General features: G+C 26.2%; 1 protein-coding gene and 1 long non-coding RNA gene across 3 annotated transcripts in view; both read right to left on the reverse strand.

Annotated features, from left to right (window-relative positions):
* Nucleotides 1-18,614, reverse strand: part of LOC111637433 (protein turtle-like) — an 80,025-nt gene extending 61,411 nt beyond the window's left edge. The window contains exons 1-2 of one of the 2 annotated variants that reach the window (XM_023382921.1): nucleotides 18,573-18,614; nucleotides 18,004-18,219 (exon numbers count right to left, since the gene is read on the reverse strand). In XM_023382921.1, the coding sequence (XP_023238689.1) occupies nucleotides 18,004-18,067 (64 nt within the window). In that variant the 5' untranslated portion in view covers nucleotides 18,068-18,219; nucleotides 18,573-18,614. The remainder of the gene's footprint in view (nucleotides 1-18,003; nucleotides 18,220-18,572) is intronic. The other variant, XM_023382920.1, reaches the window with a different exon arrangement.
* On the reverse strand, nucleotides 10,298-15,789 carry LOC111637435. Its single transcript, XR_002758697.1, has 3 exons — nucleotides 15,746-15,789; nucleotides 10,448-10,509; nucleotides 10,298-10,376 (listed from the first exon to the last, which is right to left on the reverse strand). It is a non-coding gene; the product is annotated as an uncharacterized LOC111637435 (long non-coding RNA).
* Nucleotides 18,615-18,799: the final 185 nt, after the last annotated feature.

Below are 18,799 nucleotides of genomic sequence, written 5' to 3' on the forward strand. Positions count from 1 at the left end.
TTTTAATGTTATTTAAAATTGTTTATTTTACACAAGAACAAGATCCAGTACTTACTTCTGCAAGTAAGAATCACTGTAAATTTATAAAATATACATTTTTATATTATTTAAAATTGTTTATTTAATTATTGAGAAATTCAATATGTAAACATTATAAAAAAATCTGAAAAATAAAACTAAAAGTAATTATTGAAAAAGTTATTTACAGAGAATATGTGATAATCTTTTGGTCCTCTTCCAAATAACTTAAAAGACATAAAAGAAAGGTTGTTCATGTTTAACTTTAATATTTTAAACTACAATAATCTTTAACCTTTCTGTAATTTAGCTTGAAATTTGTATTGAAAAGTAGTGTTGAGTAAATACTGACCTTGATTTTTTCTTTGAATAATTTACATTTTTATTAATTAATGATAGTTTTTTTTTGTTATTATTCAATGCTTTTCTGGTATAATATATATGTTAAAGTCAATGGTGTAAAGCATAAAAAGGGATGTGAATGTATGTTTATTAACATGAATGACCAAAGTAACATGACAATGATGTCTTGGACTAAATATATTAAACATTCATGCCTTTCACCAGATATCATGTTCTTTTCAAGTGAGTATTGTTGACAATTACTGGGCATTGATGTGAATGGTAGTAAATCATTTATCAGTGTTGAATATCAATATGGTATATTGATTTTTGTGGTTCATTTTTTTTCCAGGAGTATCATACACCTATGAATAAAGCCATTTATTTAGTTACATATAACACAGGCATACATAAAATATTTATTTTTTGGGGACCTCCTAGGTCCCAACATTTAAAAAAATGAATGAATGTAAACCTAAATTGAACTTGAACTCTAGTGTAGGGCCAATATTACTTTTCTACCATCTGGATAAAATAGATAGGGCTATGTGATAAATAAATACTGTTTATTTTGCTTTTGTAATTTTATTAATACATTTTTTAAAACAAACTTTAGAAATAAAATGCAAATAATCCTGATAACATCATATTTTATGTTAAAAACTGGCTTTTCAATTCCCTCTAAAAAGTACCTATTAAATATATATATATATATGCGATTATCGTTATAGTTCATTTCTGATGTGTTCTAATTTGTATACAAATTTCTTTTAGAACACTTCAGAAATGAAATAGAATGCTAATCACACCAGAAAAAGTTTCTGTAGAATTCCACCTGAGGAAGGTCCTACAGTGGGCCGAAAATGTTTGTGATATGTAAAAATTTACTGCAAAGCATTAAAAGGTTAGTAGATATATATATTTATCAACACTTTGTTTCTTGGATGGCTTTTAAAGTACCTATTATGCTTCTACTAATTTTACATCACTAAACAGCTAAAAACATATAACTGTTTATTGGTACTCCATTTTTTTTTTTAATCCACCAGTGGCTGAGTTGATAAAACTACTGAACACTAGTATATGTTTTGGGTATGTGTATCCGTCTCAACAACAGACAGGCCATGTGAAGTTTTTCATGTTTTCTTCATGTTAATAACAGCTAAATAGGGACTATTATCCCATAAAAGTCCTTCTGGGAGACATTCCCCCCCACATCAGATCACTGCATATTGTATTGCCATATATAAATACACTAAACCTTTTCCTTTCCTACATACCTTCCCCTATAATTTGGTTAAAAGTGATTTAATCTATTTTGACAACTGCCAAGTTGAGTTGGAACAACTATATATTACATTGACTGAAATGGCTCCCATGACAAGTCAGATCATTATTCAAACAGCATCGGGATATTGTTGTTTTAATGCATTGCAAATATTGCCCACTAGAGCAGTGACTGAAGTTGTTGCCCTGCCTCTTTTTATCATTGCCCAACATAATGTACAAATGTCATGAATGACTACTATTCACATGATTTCACATACTCTCATCATTGACCTTAACGTACACATTATAAATCCATATTATATCATTAAGTAATTCTTTATGAAAGTGAAGTCACATTCAAAATTAAATAAAAAAATCATAATCAAGAAAGAAAGAAGAAAGACTCATGTCTGCAAAAAAAAATGTCAAGTAAAAAAAATCTAATTTTAAGAAAATTAAAATAAAAAACACACTAAAGTGTAAAATTAAAATTCATGGAAATGCTACAATATTTGGTTATTTTTATAATAAATGAGCAATTATTTATTGTGACATCGTCACAATGTTGGGCTGAAATTTTTAATTTATTTAATTTAAAATATATGCTTTCCATCTCAAATTAGCAGTAGTTTGCCCCTATACATTATATTTTTCCTTTAACAATAGAGTCATGCTAGTCATCTATCTAACACCTTTCAGGGAAAAATATTTGAATTAAAATAACATGACTTCTGGTTTGCATCAGAAGTTCATATATAGTTCATCGATGCCCCCTGTCCCTAAGATTTTCATATCTGTTCTCATCTTTCATCTATCTAATTCTGTTCTCAAGATTAAGGAAAGACAGACAGATGACAGTGGAAATTTATAGGTCTACCATTTTTTCAAATTGCAGTCCAAAAAAGAAAGAATATTAGATCTAAATTTTGAAGGATGGTTTTCTTCAAAATTAATTCTAATATTTTTTCTAAATGACCAAATAACTATCACTGTGGTAAAGCTACAGTATACCATCTGTCATATAATATTGGACTATATTTTAGCAATAATAATTTTGAATTACTGATTAATTTGTCCCTAGAGGGAAGTGCTAGGTGCCATCTCATATTAAATTTAATAATTATAATTTAATTAAATAATTTTAGAATAAACTGGAAGTTGGTGTAGCTTCGTGGTAATGAATCGAGTTTTGTAAGATGTTTATATTTGTATATATCATTGTGGTCTTTTCTGAAAAAATAATGAAACTGATATTCAACAAAAAAAGTTCTATGTTTATTACAAACATATTATTATTTGCTATAATATATTTGAAATTTCAGACATTTCTGGAAGATACTTAAGATTATAAAAAACTGCCATACAACATGTAATGTTTAAATTTTTGAATATTTTAGCTAAGGCATTATACACATTTAAAATCCAGTATATTGGCTCCATTCTTATTCTGTGAAATAGTCATATTATAGTCTGAAAACTACACTAACTAAACAATGTAATTTGTTTAGTCAGTCATATTATATCTTAAATGCAGGACTGTCCACAAGATTTTTAAAAGGGTGGTGTTTTAAGAAATACATCATTTTTTCATAACAATTTATTTTTTACAGCATAAATATATAAATTTTTAAATTAATTTTTGCATTAATTTTTACAAAATTTATTATAGAACTTTTTTATTTAATTAGTTTTAATTCTTTACAAATGAGGAATTAAACCCCCAGAGTAGCAAATTATTTGATTAATTGAATTTCTCAAGTGTAAGTATTAAAATGATATACAGTATGTGTGTAATTAATTGAGTTTTATTCTACTAAATATGAAAAAAAAAAATCAAATATTAGAATCATACAGCCCTTAGAGATCAACTACATGTTTTTTAATAACTATTTATTCTATCATTTTTAATTATTTTATTTTTTAAAATAAAATTTTTAATTTTATTATAATATTTTGTTGTTTTCAAAATATTATATTTGGAAAAATATAATAATGCATGTTTTTAATGTTTTATTGTTGCATTTGTTTCATAATATTTCATCAGTGTGCAATTAACATCTTTTAAAGTCTAATACACCTATTTATCAATAAATAACCTGTTTAACATTACTACAGTTGTCAACTGAAAGAAAATGATTAATGTATTTCTAACTTGTGTCAAAAATAGTACAGTAAAACAAATATGTCAGATTCTATAAATGTTAAAAAAATATAATCTTATAGATTTCTGACATTTACTTCTGGGAAATTTGACTATAAACTGAAATCAAACTACTTTTGAATTTGAAAAAAAAACTTTTTATAAATATGCATATTTAACGTGATTGTTTACAGGAGAGTAAATAAAAATTTGAAAAAATTAAATTATTGGTAACTTTATATATATATATAGTTATAAACAGAATGAAAAATATTTTATTCTCTTAAACAATAAAATTTTAAAAAGTAATTAGCAAAAATATCTTAATTTCTTTTTTTATTATATCATCAATAATATTGAATATTATTTATTTACAGAATTATCTAGCTTAGAAATCAAGTTAGAAGTCTCAAAATATACACCTGAAAAAATTTATTAGCAATAACAGAGAAATGATTATAATCTCAAACTTGGTACAAATGTAGACAGCTAGAGGGACTTGGGATCAAATCCAGGCAAATAATCCCAAGATTTTTTGGAAGATGATCTATCCCTGATATGTTGGGCCCCATTCCACAACACCTGGCCACATCCATTGTGGAGATGGCCGAACCCACAAAGGGTATGATTAAATAGAGCCCTAGTGCTCATAGAGTGAAAAGAAAGAAATGAAAATGAAGAAACAAAAAATAGTTAAAAGGCTAAATTTTAATTAAAAATATATAAAAATTTTCACAAATTCTTGAGAAGAATAAAATTATGTAACTTAATACTGAACTCAGGAATCAAAGATACATCAATAACATAAGGCTGAAAAGAAAAATGAGATTCTATATAAAAAGCAATATACAAAACAAAAATAACCAAACTCATAAGATATATCTAATTCTCAAATTTGCTATAATACTTTACAGTGACATTTCACTATTATTACTAAAAATGAAATTATGCAATAAATTTCATTTATTATAACAAAAATTTTATTAGACTAAAATATTACTATTGTGCATTATATTACACTTTAATGTAAAGTGTTAAATAATAAATGGAAATTAATTTTCAGATTGATTTTTTAAATAATAATAAGAAAAAGTTTACATTTCTGTTGGATTTCTATACTTTTTCTACAACAATCTGAGAAAAATGATTATATAAAAAGAATTAAAACAAATTTAAAAGAAAATTAGAACTTTAATAAGTTATATTATGAATAATAAAACCTCACTAATAATTCAGATATTAATTAAAGCAAACTTTAATATTTCATCAAAATTATACTGGATTACTGACTAACTTTTTCTAACATATACAAGCAATCCAATAACCAATTTAATTATTCAAATGAAATGCTGGCTTGACTGCTTACCTCTAGCCAAATTACTTATTTTCTTAGTAGTTTAATAGCCATAATTTAGCCTGATAAGAATCTGGCAATTTGTTTGAATAATTACCTTTTTCATTAAATTAGTTAAAATTGGCAAAAATATATCATGTTATTGGCTGTAATATAAATTAAATAACTAATAACAATGTGTTTTTGCTAATTACAATTAGTTTAATAAAAAAAAGTTTGAACTATTATTGTAAATAAAACAATAGAAACAAGGTCTAAAATTTAAAAAACTATCACAAAGAACAAAAAAGAAAAAGTAAATGACGATACTGAAAAAACTGACCTTCTGAATGAGGATAGTAATTGATACTACTAAATAAATACCATTTGGTATTGATGGCTTTCTTAATAAATTTTTTTTAATGAAGTTATATTTTTATTAAAATTTCTGTTTGAAAAAGCTAAGTATTTTTATATTAAAATATATAATAAATTGGCAATGCCTACAAACAGTTTGGAATAATAAAGTATTTGTTATAACAACATTCATTAAGTTTTATATATTTAGCTCTAGAAAACAATCACTCATTATATACAATGGACATATAAAAAACTAAAGACAAATTATTAAAGTGCTTTTGGAAAATGAAACATAATATAAAGTAACACAAAAAATTACATTCACTATTATGAATATAATGTGAGTTTACATTAATTCAACATATCAGTTTGATATTTGTTCTATAAAAAATAATTATTTATTAAATATATTATTTTCAAAATTTTATGAATACTAAAGTAAAAACATTTTTCATATTTCATTAGAGTGAAATTATTTCCATCACATTTAGTTTAATATAAAAATAGATAAAAATATAGAATTTCTTAAAATAACTGAAAATAAAAATTTTAAGCACTTTAAAAATTATATTTTATAATTTATAGCTTAAAATTTATATAATTTAACAATTTAGCAATATTAAATGCAAAAAAAACATTATTTTGATTCAATCAGTTATGCATGAAATACTTGACAAGTTCATTTGACAAGAAAATATAAAACCTTTTATGCTATATTTAATCAAAACCAATGTATAAATAAAACATTTCTCAAAAATATTAAATTTTAAATTTATTTATTTGGCTATACTTCAGGTTATATTTATATTCTTTCATTCTGTTATTTTCTGTTTAAAATTCTAATTTTTTATATATAAGCCTAAAAGTCAAATCGATTGAATAAATAAACAATAATTGTAGTTTATGAAGTCATAAATATAATTAAGCAGTAGATTTAAACATTTAGTTTATATTTATCATAAATATTAAATATTTAAATCTGAATAAAGGACATAAAAATTATTTAATTAGCATTTTAGTATAGCATTTTATTCAAAACTGAATTATAATTACTTCCTAAAATATTGAAATAAAAAATATCAGTCTCTAAATACAGTATTTAAATAAAATATAATAAAAATATTTTTTTAAATGAATTTTTAGATGAACTCATCCTCTTGAAGAACGTTATAAATTTTAGTTATAAATTAATGCAGTTAATATTTTTATATTATTTCTACATAAAAAGCTAATAGTTTGAATTAAAAAACTTTCAGATATAATCAATTCCATCACACAGTTTGATAACACTATATTAGCCTATAGAGGTAATAATTTGATTTGAAAATAAATATATTCTTAATTTAATTATAATATCTAAATTAAGTATTATTTAAAATATTACCTAATATTTTAATAATTTAGTATCATCATATAATTATGATACTGACCCAAAAATTTTATTAATGATGACTAATAAAATAACAACCATAAATGTCATCAAATACAAGACATTTGTTTAAATCAGGATATGCATGAACTTTTTAAAAAAGATTTTAAATGTGCTAAATTAATGTATATGCTTTTAATAAAAGAGTATAAATGACATCAATAAAATAAGAGAATGAAGGGGAGCCTGAAATGCATATCCCAAATGAAACATCTGCTGATTGAGAATGGCTTCTTGAAGAAATAAAAAAATAGTTTCAAACCATAGATTAAAAAACATGTTTTGATAAAATAATAAATAAACAGCTAATAAAATATTCCTAAATTCACAATATTCTGTAGTTTTGTTTTAAATTAAAAGAATAAAAACAAACATACCTGTTAGGTAGTTACTCAAGAGTCTGTTGCATCTCTAAAATCTAGCAGTGTGTTTGTTATATTTAACTTGATGTTTCATACATATATCATCAGAATATTTTTGGTAATTACTTTTACTAGTGAAAATCATTTTTATTTGGCTAGTATAACTATTTTTATCTTCTATAAATATTTTAGTAATTTCAAATGAATGGACAAGTTTATGATAAAGATAAATACATTTAAAATACAGAAATCAGAATTTAAAGGGAGTGTTTTGTCACTAATTACACAATGCTTAATGTTAACCTGGATATTAATGAATTTTTAATGATAAATATTTCTCTACATACTAGACATCAATATTTGATGACATTTATGGTTGTTATTTTACTAGTCATCATTAATAAAATTTTTAGGCCAGTATTATAATTATATGGCGATACTAAATTACTAAAATAATATTCAATTTAGATATTTTAATTAAATTAAGAATATATTTATTCCCAAACCATATTATTACCTTTCATATAAACAACAATCAAATATAAGCTATGATATAATTGTAACACTATACTACATTTTTCACATATAGATATTTCTTACAATTAAATAGAAATTTCAATAAATAAATGTTAAAAATACAAATTTCATCACAAAACTGTAAACAAATCACACAAACAATCCGAAACAATTAATACAATTGTTAGATTGTTTTTAAGGATTTATAATCATAGCTTATCTTCGACCATTTACACCTTCCACATTACAATCTCAATTATAAAAGTATATATTATTTACAATTAAATAAAAATTTTAATGAATAACTGTAACAGATACATTTAAATTTCGCCGTTTAAAACGTCGGTAAACAAATCACACGAAAGCCTCTCCGCACAAATAATCTATGTTAATTTATTAAATAATTATATGATATAAACAAAATAGGGGTATTTAATCAAGTTTAAATCTCCATCTGTAATAAATTACATTCCATTGGCTCTTTAAATGTTAATTATGTAGTATATAAAAACACATTTTATGGATGTAGAAATGATGCTAGAATGTTATANAATTTTTTAAAAATATAATAATTAATTTTTAAATGCTTGGCGCGGCGGTTGCGATTTTGTTTCATTCGCATCAATTTTCTTCCATTCTCTTTCTAACTGTTGATCGTAAGCCTCTGTTAACCTCTGAATCCCCTAGAATTCAAATATAGAAAAAAAAAACCTCTGACTGATTAAATATTAACATAATTCGTGCAAATATATAAATCATCAAAATAAAAATTAGATCGTGCGTGTACCGATTTTTGAAAGCATTCATTATTCAGTTCTTTATATGCATAATTATCTAGGGTTTCTTCGCATTCTTTTAATCGATACGCTTGATATATTAAAACCTCTAGATTCAAATCTGTAAGATGAAATGGAGAAGAGAAAATTGTGCAGATTATAATAAAATATTTTATAAAAAAAAATATATATATATTTAAAAATTTACCTACTGTCCATAGGTTTATCACATTTTACAGACCAATCTTTCTTCCATGATTGTTTCCTTAATTTTTCACGAAAATTCTTAACCCGCTGTTCTGTAAGCACGTAATGTTTCGGGTTATCTGAAACCTATGTAAAAATAGACCAAAAAATGCATATTTTTATAGAAATTTTAACATTAAATTTAATTAAAATTTACCTTATCCATATAATCTTTTAGTTTGACGTCTTTAGATAGATCTAAAATGGTTTCCCATACAACAGCATGATTGAGATCTTCTAACCACGAATCTAGCAATTCTTCGGCTTCTTCGTCTCCAAATTCCTATACAGGATCCATATATAATGCTTTAAATCGGAAACTTTTATGTATAAATTTATAAAATATTCGGTTTTAATGTAAAGTTAAATAAACGCTTACAAAAATTGTAAAATTTGACAGTATTTATTCTATTATTCTTTGTATTTTATGGTTAAATGAAGACATGATTAAAGTTTAAAAAATTGTATAAAGGAAGAAAATTTTAATTATTTAAATAAATCTTTAAAATTTATTATAAAATGAGTAATATCCACCATAGAGATAGGCCTATAGATACAAAACCTTCATATAGATGAAGGATTTAGCAATTTTATCATCAACATAATCTAATTATCAAATATTTTTTTATATATAAAACCTTCAATACAGATGAAGGTTTTATCATCTACATAAATGATCAGTTTTCTAGTAATTGAGATTCTAGTATTAAAAAAAAAAGGTAACATGAACTATAATTTTATTTAAATATGGCAGACAGATGTTTAGTAAATGAATTTTAGAAGTAATATTAAATTTCATCATCTCTCACAGTATGAAAGAAGTAGGTTATGATTCATCAAAGTCTGAATAATATGAATGTTTTCAGCATTAAAACTGTAATTATATAAAAAATTTGTAAGATTTATATTATTAAAATTTAATTTAATAATCACTTTACAGCTATAAAATAAATAATAAATTAAAAAAAAAATCATAAATATAAGCCAGGTAATTAAGAGTTTTAATATATTCTACTTGATCTTTAAGCTATTGTAACCCAATTTTAAAGATTTTAGCTCAGGAAAATGTAGAAGATTAAAGAAACATTTGTTGTTTTATTAATTCTACATTAAATAAATAAATAATCTAAATAACAGTATTCTATATTAAGTGAAAAAATACAAAACTCTATTATAGAATAAATTTCCGTTGCATGCAATGGTTGACTCCAAATATGTAAATACTCACGGGTCTCGCTCTATGAATTAAAATATAATGATAACTGTTAATTATAAGTTTTATATTAAGCTTCAATTATATTATATAATTAAGAGATTAAAATTTACCTGACAGGAACGGGCACAGGAACCGGTGCCTGAAAAATAATTATATAAAATTTATCGAATAAAAACAAAATTATATTAGTTGAATAAAGATAAATACTATATTCTGCTTGGGTAGAGATTCGACTTTGATAATATAATTGGAAGAACGGAAGTAAGGACAAGGATGAGATTCTCCTATATCGGGAAGGATTTTTATAGGAAGTACTCCTTGGCTCTCCTGATCTACATCTTGAGTCGAATCCACCGGTTTAAAAGCGGTCTAAATATAAATAAATGTTTTAAATTAAACAATTTAGATAGTAATTAGGAGAAATCATCCCTTTGTCTTACCATGTTTGTTGTCGTTGGTGTCCTAGGAAACTACACACGAAAACAGATGCTAGTAGACGACTCTAGAAATGAGCGAAGGAGACGAAAAGAAGTAGATTTTGATCGTTTCCTAAGTTAAAATTGCTTTTTAATTGGTTACTATTTAGTAAGTTAAAGAATTTTATGTAATTCCCAACAATGGAAACTTCTTTATGAGGCTATAAAACATTTATAAAGCTCTTTATTTGTCACGATTGATTAAATAGAATCTTGAAAAGTTAAGGAGATCGCCTTAACTGAAGATGAAATTAAAAAGATAAATTTATTAGTTTTCAATTGGGGAAAGTGCTAGGAACGTTTTCGGTTGTGTTCCTAAACTCGAACGTCCTTTAACAAGAAGTAACGGACGAAATTCGAGAAAGTGTGAAAGAGGGATGAGCCAATTAAACGTCCCGAAAGGAGGTAATTTGCGGTCCCACCAACAAAGTTTGACTAAAAACAAACTTTCAATTACGCGACTCAATCTAGTTTATCGCCTCTTTTGATTTTTTTCGGTTCGGAGTGGGAGAGTTCTTTCTTCTCGTCGGTTGCACCAGCGAGCAAACAAAGAGGATAAGCGAAAAAAATCGCCCAACCTGTCTTATCAGTATCACCGCCATTTAACAAGCTAGATGGGTGTTGATGAAAGGTGGCGGTTCATTACATCGGCTCTTTTCAGTATCCTGATGATGACGTTCATTAACAAGGCGTCCGAAGCACAAAAACCTCCGACACGATCGCCAACCGTTTTAAAAGAGAAGTTTTCTTTAAAGAACTACAGAAATGCACATTATTCCATTCAAGTAACATAATGAGACGGGCCGAGTCGAACGCGTTTATGACGATGTCTTTTTTTCCTCCCCACTTTTCTTTTCTTCGCTCGCTCCTCCATTCTCATTGATGAAGAATTGATAGTTAATCAATAACGGACCCTAGCATCAAAAACTGTTGATAACTGCTCTTAATGCTGTCGACTCGCCACTTCACTTTCTACACCGAATCGGAATCTTAATCGTTATTAAGGCCTCTTGTCCCGACTTATGACTATTGATTTTTCCAACAACACGATCCATAAGGGGGTATCAGCTCCTGTATGCCTGATTAGACCCACGGAGTTCCCATTTACTGCTGATAGTAAATGTGCGACATATATTTGGCGTTTGCTTTTTTCTTCTCTGCTCTTAAAGACTCTTTCGTAAGATACTTTGCGCCTAGTCGGTGGTCTGTTAGTCGCGACTCCCATCATGTTGGCTTCATCCGATGCAATTCACACTCCGGACAAATTGTGTAGTGGACGTCGCACGTCGTTCCTCATCAGAGATATATTACCGGACACTAGTGCTAGTTCGGCTTCTATCGAAGTGGATAAAATACCCTCTACTAATCTATGGGATTCCAGGCCTTGCGAACAAGCATTTCTCTTCGCTTCCAGAAATCCTCTGGAGAAGAGTGTTTGCGCCAACGCTCTACCTCTCTGTTGCCTCAACTGCTCGCCCACCTGGCATACAGGTAAGGCAACTTTTCTAGCCTCTAACTCTCTCTACTTTCTTTTGTTTACATTTTATACACTTAGGCCTAAGTTATTTGAAACTTGCAAACTGTACCGAGCAATCCTTCAATAATATACATACCGCTTTTAATTTCGTCCCGTAAACGAAAGTGTCTCTTTTATTCCGTAGCAACGCAATTTCAACAACAAACGAAACATTAAGTTAAATTAAAATAATTCATAGGCTATATATATGGGATCATTTGCATCCGAAACAGGTGTAAGATTGCGCGTGTCGAATGGTTTAAGACGATCGCGGAAAGACTAAAGCTTTACTTTATGTAAGTTTAATATAGGAATTAAAGAGTAAAAGAAACTCATAAAGTAAATTAGATTTACTAGAAGGTCATCTCCTGGATTTATAATAACTCTTCGAGTATTAAAACTACATAAACACGGAAGCAGTGTTTCGCTCATGCCATCTTGATAGATTCGCAATACACAAATTTGCAAAGCAACTGCCTTTAGAATAACGTCATAAAATTATGTTTTAAATACATAGAAAATATCTTCATTAATTCTTTTCATTAAAACTCCATTAATTCTTAAAGGCCTTTAGGTTTTAGTAACTAAAATGTTACCAAAGATGGAAAACTGAAATTTGGTGAAGATAGTTTTTAAATTAATAGGTCGACGAGGTAACATTACATCCGAATTTTTCAGTTTAGATTCATTAAGACAGAATTTCTAATACTGAATTTTATATAGGATTAATTAATATCGCGAAATATTAAAAGAGACAAACCAAATATCTCATTCCATTTATAGGAAATGTTCAAAATAATGAATTTATAGAGAAATTAAGGGTTTAATTAAGGTGTTGTCATGGTTAAAATTTCTAAAATTATATCATATCATATTTCTTCCTAAATTCTAATCTTCCTACTTTAATTTTCACATCTAACTGAATACACGAATTTGATTTCCATTAGAAAAGCATTCATATTCAAAGCCTTTCAACAGAGGCCTGAGCCACTTATCTTTTTGATGCTCTCTAATAAATTTAAAATATCTTTAATTATATTTTTTAGAGTGTAATTTAAATAATAAAATTTGGCAAAAATAAAGATGTTTTTTCTTAATACACAAAAAAAAAAAATCCAACGGAATGAGTGATTTATAGAAAAAAATTTTTTTGAGTCTACTATAAATGTGAAACCCGCGCCAAATAGTCTTATTGACATCCCAGAGAGAAGGCCTGCATTTATGCGTAATATACAGTGTTTTCCTAGAGTAGAAATTCATTTACTAAGACTTCATTAGACCTACAGGTTTAATTTTGTCTTGCTGTAGTAATTCAGCGTAAATTTCAGCGCTAGTACGATGCAATACACTCTAAAGTGATGATGTAACAAGAATTATGTTTAGTTTCAAAATATGTTTTAAAAATATAAACTGAATTTTCATTTTAATAGAAAAAATATAACTTTTTTCCTCAACTAAAAAGGATAAAAATTATTTTATTCTAGTTTATAAGACCAATTTCAGAATATAAATTGAATAAGTAAGAGGCCTGGCTAGATGCAAATCTAGTAAATTTGTAAATTGAAACTTCAAAATTTATCTCTTAAAACTTTTAAATGGGAAATATATTTTGTGAATTACATATAAGCTAGAATATAAGAGTTATTCTTCTCTTCCTTTTAAGAACATTTCAAAGAAACATTTATTTTTTTTAATCTTGAAAATAAACTTATATTTAACGATAATTCGTCTTAAATATTATTACATATTTCAGAAATTTATATAATTAAATTATTTATAGAACTAGAAAATACAGAGAGTTCAATACACCTAATACCAAACACGACGAAAATAAAATTTATTCGGCGATTATGAACCTCCAGAAACAGCAAATCTAACATTTCTGTTAAACAAATTGATAAATACATAAATTAATTTTAAAAAATCAAATCATAATGGACTACAAGACCTATAAATTCCCACTATCGCCCGTCTTTCATTAATTTCGAGAACGGAGTTGAATAGATGAAAGACAAGACCAGATATGGAAACCTTAAGGGCAGAAGGACCCGATTAACTATATACGAACTTCAGGTGTGTAACAGAAATTATGTTATTTCAATTGAAAATTTTTCTCCCAGAGGTGGATGACCGGCATGACTCTATTCTTAAAGGGAAAGTATGATGTACAGGGGCAAGATAACTACTAAAGTCAAAGCCTACGTTTTAAATTTATTTAATTTAAAAATTAAAAATTGCAGCCAGGAATTGTGACGATGTGACATTTTGATAATTGCTCGTTTCTTAATAGGCATCTTAAATATCGAATAACGTTAGAGAATTGACGTTAAGAGCTAAATAAAATGGTTCTCGTAGCCGAATATACAATTTTAAAGATAATATATTCGAATATAGTCATCGATACAGTAGAAACGAAAAAGGATTTAAGAATTTCTGAAAGACGTTTGTAATTTTATCGTAATTACGGTGTTAGAAACGAGAAAGTCCTAAATTGAAAAAGAATGGAAGTAGGAGAGAGTGTGAGTGGCAACGACGTCGGGGAACATTTTCATAGATCATTACATCGAAGATCGGTTTCTGAACAATTGATTCCTGTTTTTCTGCAATCGTTACTATTCTACTGGGGAGAGAAGGGGATGGAAGAACATCCTCCTCCTCCGATTTGTACGCTTATAATCTTTGTATCAATGTCGAAAGTCAGTTTACCTGAAGGAAATACATTTCTTCCACTAAATTAATAATTTTCTATTCTTTTCCCATCCTAGAAAATTCATTACTATCAAGTACTATTCGAACTAGTTAATAAAGATGTGGTCATTTATGTAGGCCTACTCTTGTATTATAAAAAAGGACTAATTCCGAGTCGTATAAGGAATATTTTGGGTAAGTTTATACGGAAATATGTTGAAAATTAGTAAATTATTGTAATTTTGAGTGGAAGGTAACTAAAATTCCGAACTAACAATTTTATAAGTAAGTCTTATATACTCTTAAACGTTTTTGGCGTTAATGTAACATACAGTTGTCCCACATGGATTAGCCTATGTGGAACAACTGGGAATTTTTTCGTTAGTAAGTTTACAAGTAAACATAGAATAAGAAAGCAATGTACTGTACTTCACGCAGAATTCACAATATAGATTTATATAGACAATTTATCCTTTCACTACCGTTTTCAAAACTCATAATTTTTATTACTTCCTAATTCAAATTACTACTACTGTTATTATAATGAAAAAAATAAACACGTTTACGATTCCATTAAACATTTAATTAGGAAACAAAAGTTTTCATTTGATTTTATAAATCAACCCAAGTTTACTTTCTAAAAATTACATAAAAATAAGCCAAGAAAGCTTAATTTCTTAATTAAATGCTTTGTAATATTGAAGATATTTGTTTATTTTATAATAATTTTATTTTCAAGAGAATATATATATATAGGCTAATTGTAATGTAAGGAAATTTATATATAAAATTAACGCATTAAAAATGAAGGCTAAAATATAGGCCTACGTGTTTAGAAATAGACAATACATACTTTTTAGGATAAGAAAAAAATGGCATAAGATAAACATTTCTGTAACGAAATATAAACTGAATGCAACCGAAACTCATGCTGTAGGCCATAGATTTTCTAATTACCTGTGTAGGCTGTACAGTCTACATAATCCTTCGCAAGTTTATATATATAAAGTAATATAGGCCGTTAAATTTATATATATACGTGTTATACAGTATATTACCTTGTTTAACTTTTGAATATATTGTATTTTTTAAGAAAATGAAAACATAGTCGGAAAAGTTTATGCATTTTCCAAACGAATCTTATATTTATTTCATCTTGATCAAGGATCTTGTCTTTTACTATATTAAAAACATTTATTTTTTAAATTTAACTATAATCGTGTATCCTTTTGTAGTTCATTCTGATCGCAGCGTGCACGCTGCGATTAGAATAAGCTGCATTATTTATGTAAAATACATGAATTATTTGCATATTTTGTAAAATCGTTTTCCATGTTGCATGATGAATTTTTCATAAAATCTATCAATTTATATTTGAGTAAGATTCTGTAAGTGAAAAAGTACACGGCAAATTTCGTATAAAAAATCTCTTCCGAATCAAATTGTAACGTGAAATACATAAAATAATATATAGATGTTTCACAATACGGAAGAAATATATACATAGTTTAAAGAGAAACCAGAAAGCTTTATATTAATACGAAAAATTATANTAATAATTTAGTATCATCATATAATTATGATACTGACCCAAAAATTTTATTAATGATGACTAATAAAATAACAACCATAAATGTCATCAAATACAAGACATTTGTTTAAATCAGGATATGCATGAACTTTTTAAAAAAGATTTTAAATGTGCTAAATTAATGTATATGCTTTTAATAAAAGAGTATAAATGACATCAATAAAATAAGAGAATGAAGGGGAGCCTGAAATGCATATCCCAAATGAAACATCTGCTGATTGAGAATGGCTTCTTGAAGAAATAAAAAAATAGTTTCAAACCATAGATTAAAAAACATGTTTTGATAAAATAATAAATAAACAGCTAATAAAATATTCCTAAATTCACAATATTCTGTAGTTTTGTTTTAAATTAAAAGAATAAAAACAAACATACCTGTTAGGTAGTTACTCAAGAGTCTGTTGCATCTCTAAAATCTAGCAGTGTGTTTGTTATATTTAACTTGATGTTTCATACATATATCATCAGAATATTTTCGGTAATTACTTTTACTAGTGAAAATCATTTTTATTTGGCTAGTATAACTATTTTTATCTTCTATAAATATTTTAGTAATTTCAAATGAATGGACAAGTTTATGATAAAGATAAATACATTTAAAATACAGAAATCAGAATTTAAAGGGAGTGTTTTGTCACTAATTACACAATGCTTAATGTTAACCTGGATATTAATGAATTTTTAATGATAAATATTTCTCTACATACTAGACATCAATATTTGATGACATTTATGGTTGTTATTTTACTAGTCATCATTAATAAAATTTTTAGGCCAGTATTATAATTATATGGCGATACTAAATTACTAAAATAATATTCAATTTAGATATTTTAATTAAATTAAGAATATATTTATTCCCAAACCATATTATTACCTTTCATATAAACAACAATCAAATATAAGCTATGATATAATTGTAACACTATACTACATTTTTCACATATAGATATTTCTTACAATTAAATAGAAATTTCAATAAATAAATGTTAAAAATACAAATTTCATCACAAAACTGTAAACAAATCACACAAACAATCCGAAACAATTAATACAATTGTTAGATTGTTTTTAAGGATTTATAATCATAGCTTATCTTCGACCATTTACACCTTCCACATTACAATCTCAATTATAAAAGTATATATTATTTACAATTAAATAAAAATTTTAATGAATAACTGTAACAGATACATTTAAATTTCGCCGTTTAAAACGTCGGTAAACAAATCACACGAAAGCCTCTCCGCACAAATAATCTATGTTAATTTATTAAATAATTATATGATATAAACAAAATAGGGGTATTTAATCAAGTTTAAATCTCCATCTGTAATAAATTACATTCCATTGGCTCTTTAAATGTTAATTATGTAGTATATAAAAACACATTTTATGGATGTAGAAATGATGCTAGAATGTTATAGAATGTGTTTATCATGTATAAAAATAATAATAATTTCACACCTTTCACATTCATACATGTACTTACACCAATCGAAGATTTGGTCATTCAACTCAACATGGAGAGTTAACCATTAATGAAAACAATACGAATTTTAAATAAAACTAGATTATAATATATAAATAATAGGAGTAAATTAAGGAATGAAAGAAAGAGAAAAAGTAAATGATGATGGAGATTGAATTGAGAGTGAGAGAGAGGGAGGGAGAGATGAAAAGCAACTGAGATTTATATTTTTTGTTTGCTTTTTTGACACTCACCCGCAGTGAAACTTAAAAAGGAAACGAAAGACGTTAGAAAGAGACATGTCCTCCTCCAAATCATCTCATCCACGCCGAATCAATCCAAACATTTCTTGATTTTAATCCTTTTTTTTCCGATCAAAAATGCAGAAAATCAGACGACGATCGAACGCTTCTTCGTTGCTAATGGCAACAGCAACGCTTCACCTTTGACCCCCTCGTATAAAACTATTTCTTTTAGAAAATTTTTTATTACATTATAACTTGATAAAAATTATTTATAAACGATAAAATATATTATAAAATAACTTAAACGATATTATAAAATTAAAATTATTCATATCGTATCTTATTGGTTCGCGATAGTAGGAATGTCGCCGATTCAAGGTATTCGCCCGAGGCATATAACTTCACTTTTTTTTTTCCATAAATTTTAAATAAATTTTAGAATAAAATATAACAATAAACTGAATCTTTTTAAAAATTAAGGTAAGATTTTTAAAGAATAAAAATTACATTATAAAATTTCAATTTTTAAATATAATTCTAGTTTTTTTATTATTATTATTATTATTATTATTATTTACATAGCGCCATCTCTTGAACGAAATTAGAACTTTGCCTAGATTAATCTATTGCAATAATTCAAATATGAAATAAATTAAATCATTGGTTTATTTTAAAAATAAAATATAATAAAACAGATAAAATTCGAAATTTAAATTAAAATTTAAATAATTATACCTTAATCGGTAAATTTTTATTGTTTAGCATAATTTAATAAGGAAAAATCAAGCGATTTATTAATCATTAT

The sequence above is a fragment of the Centruroides sculpturatus genome, unplaced genomic scaffold (assembly GCF_000671375.1).
Source record: "Centruroides sculpturatus isolate CEXI.00-Female unplaced genomic scaffold, Cexi_2.0 scaffold1168, whole genome shotgun sequence".
Taxonomy (NCBI): Eukaryota; Metazoa; Arthropoda; class Arachnida; order Scorpiones; family Buthidae; genus Centruroides; species Centruroides sculpturatus.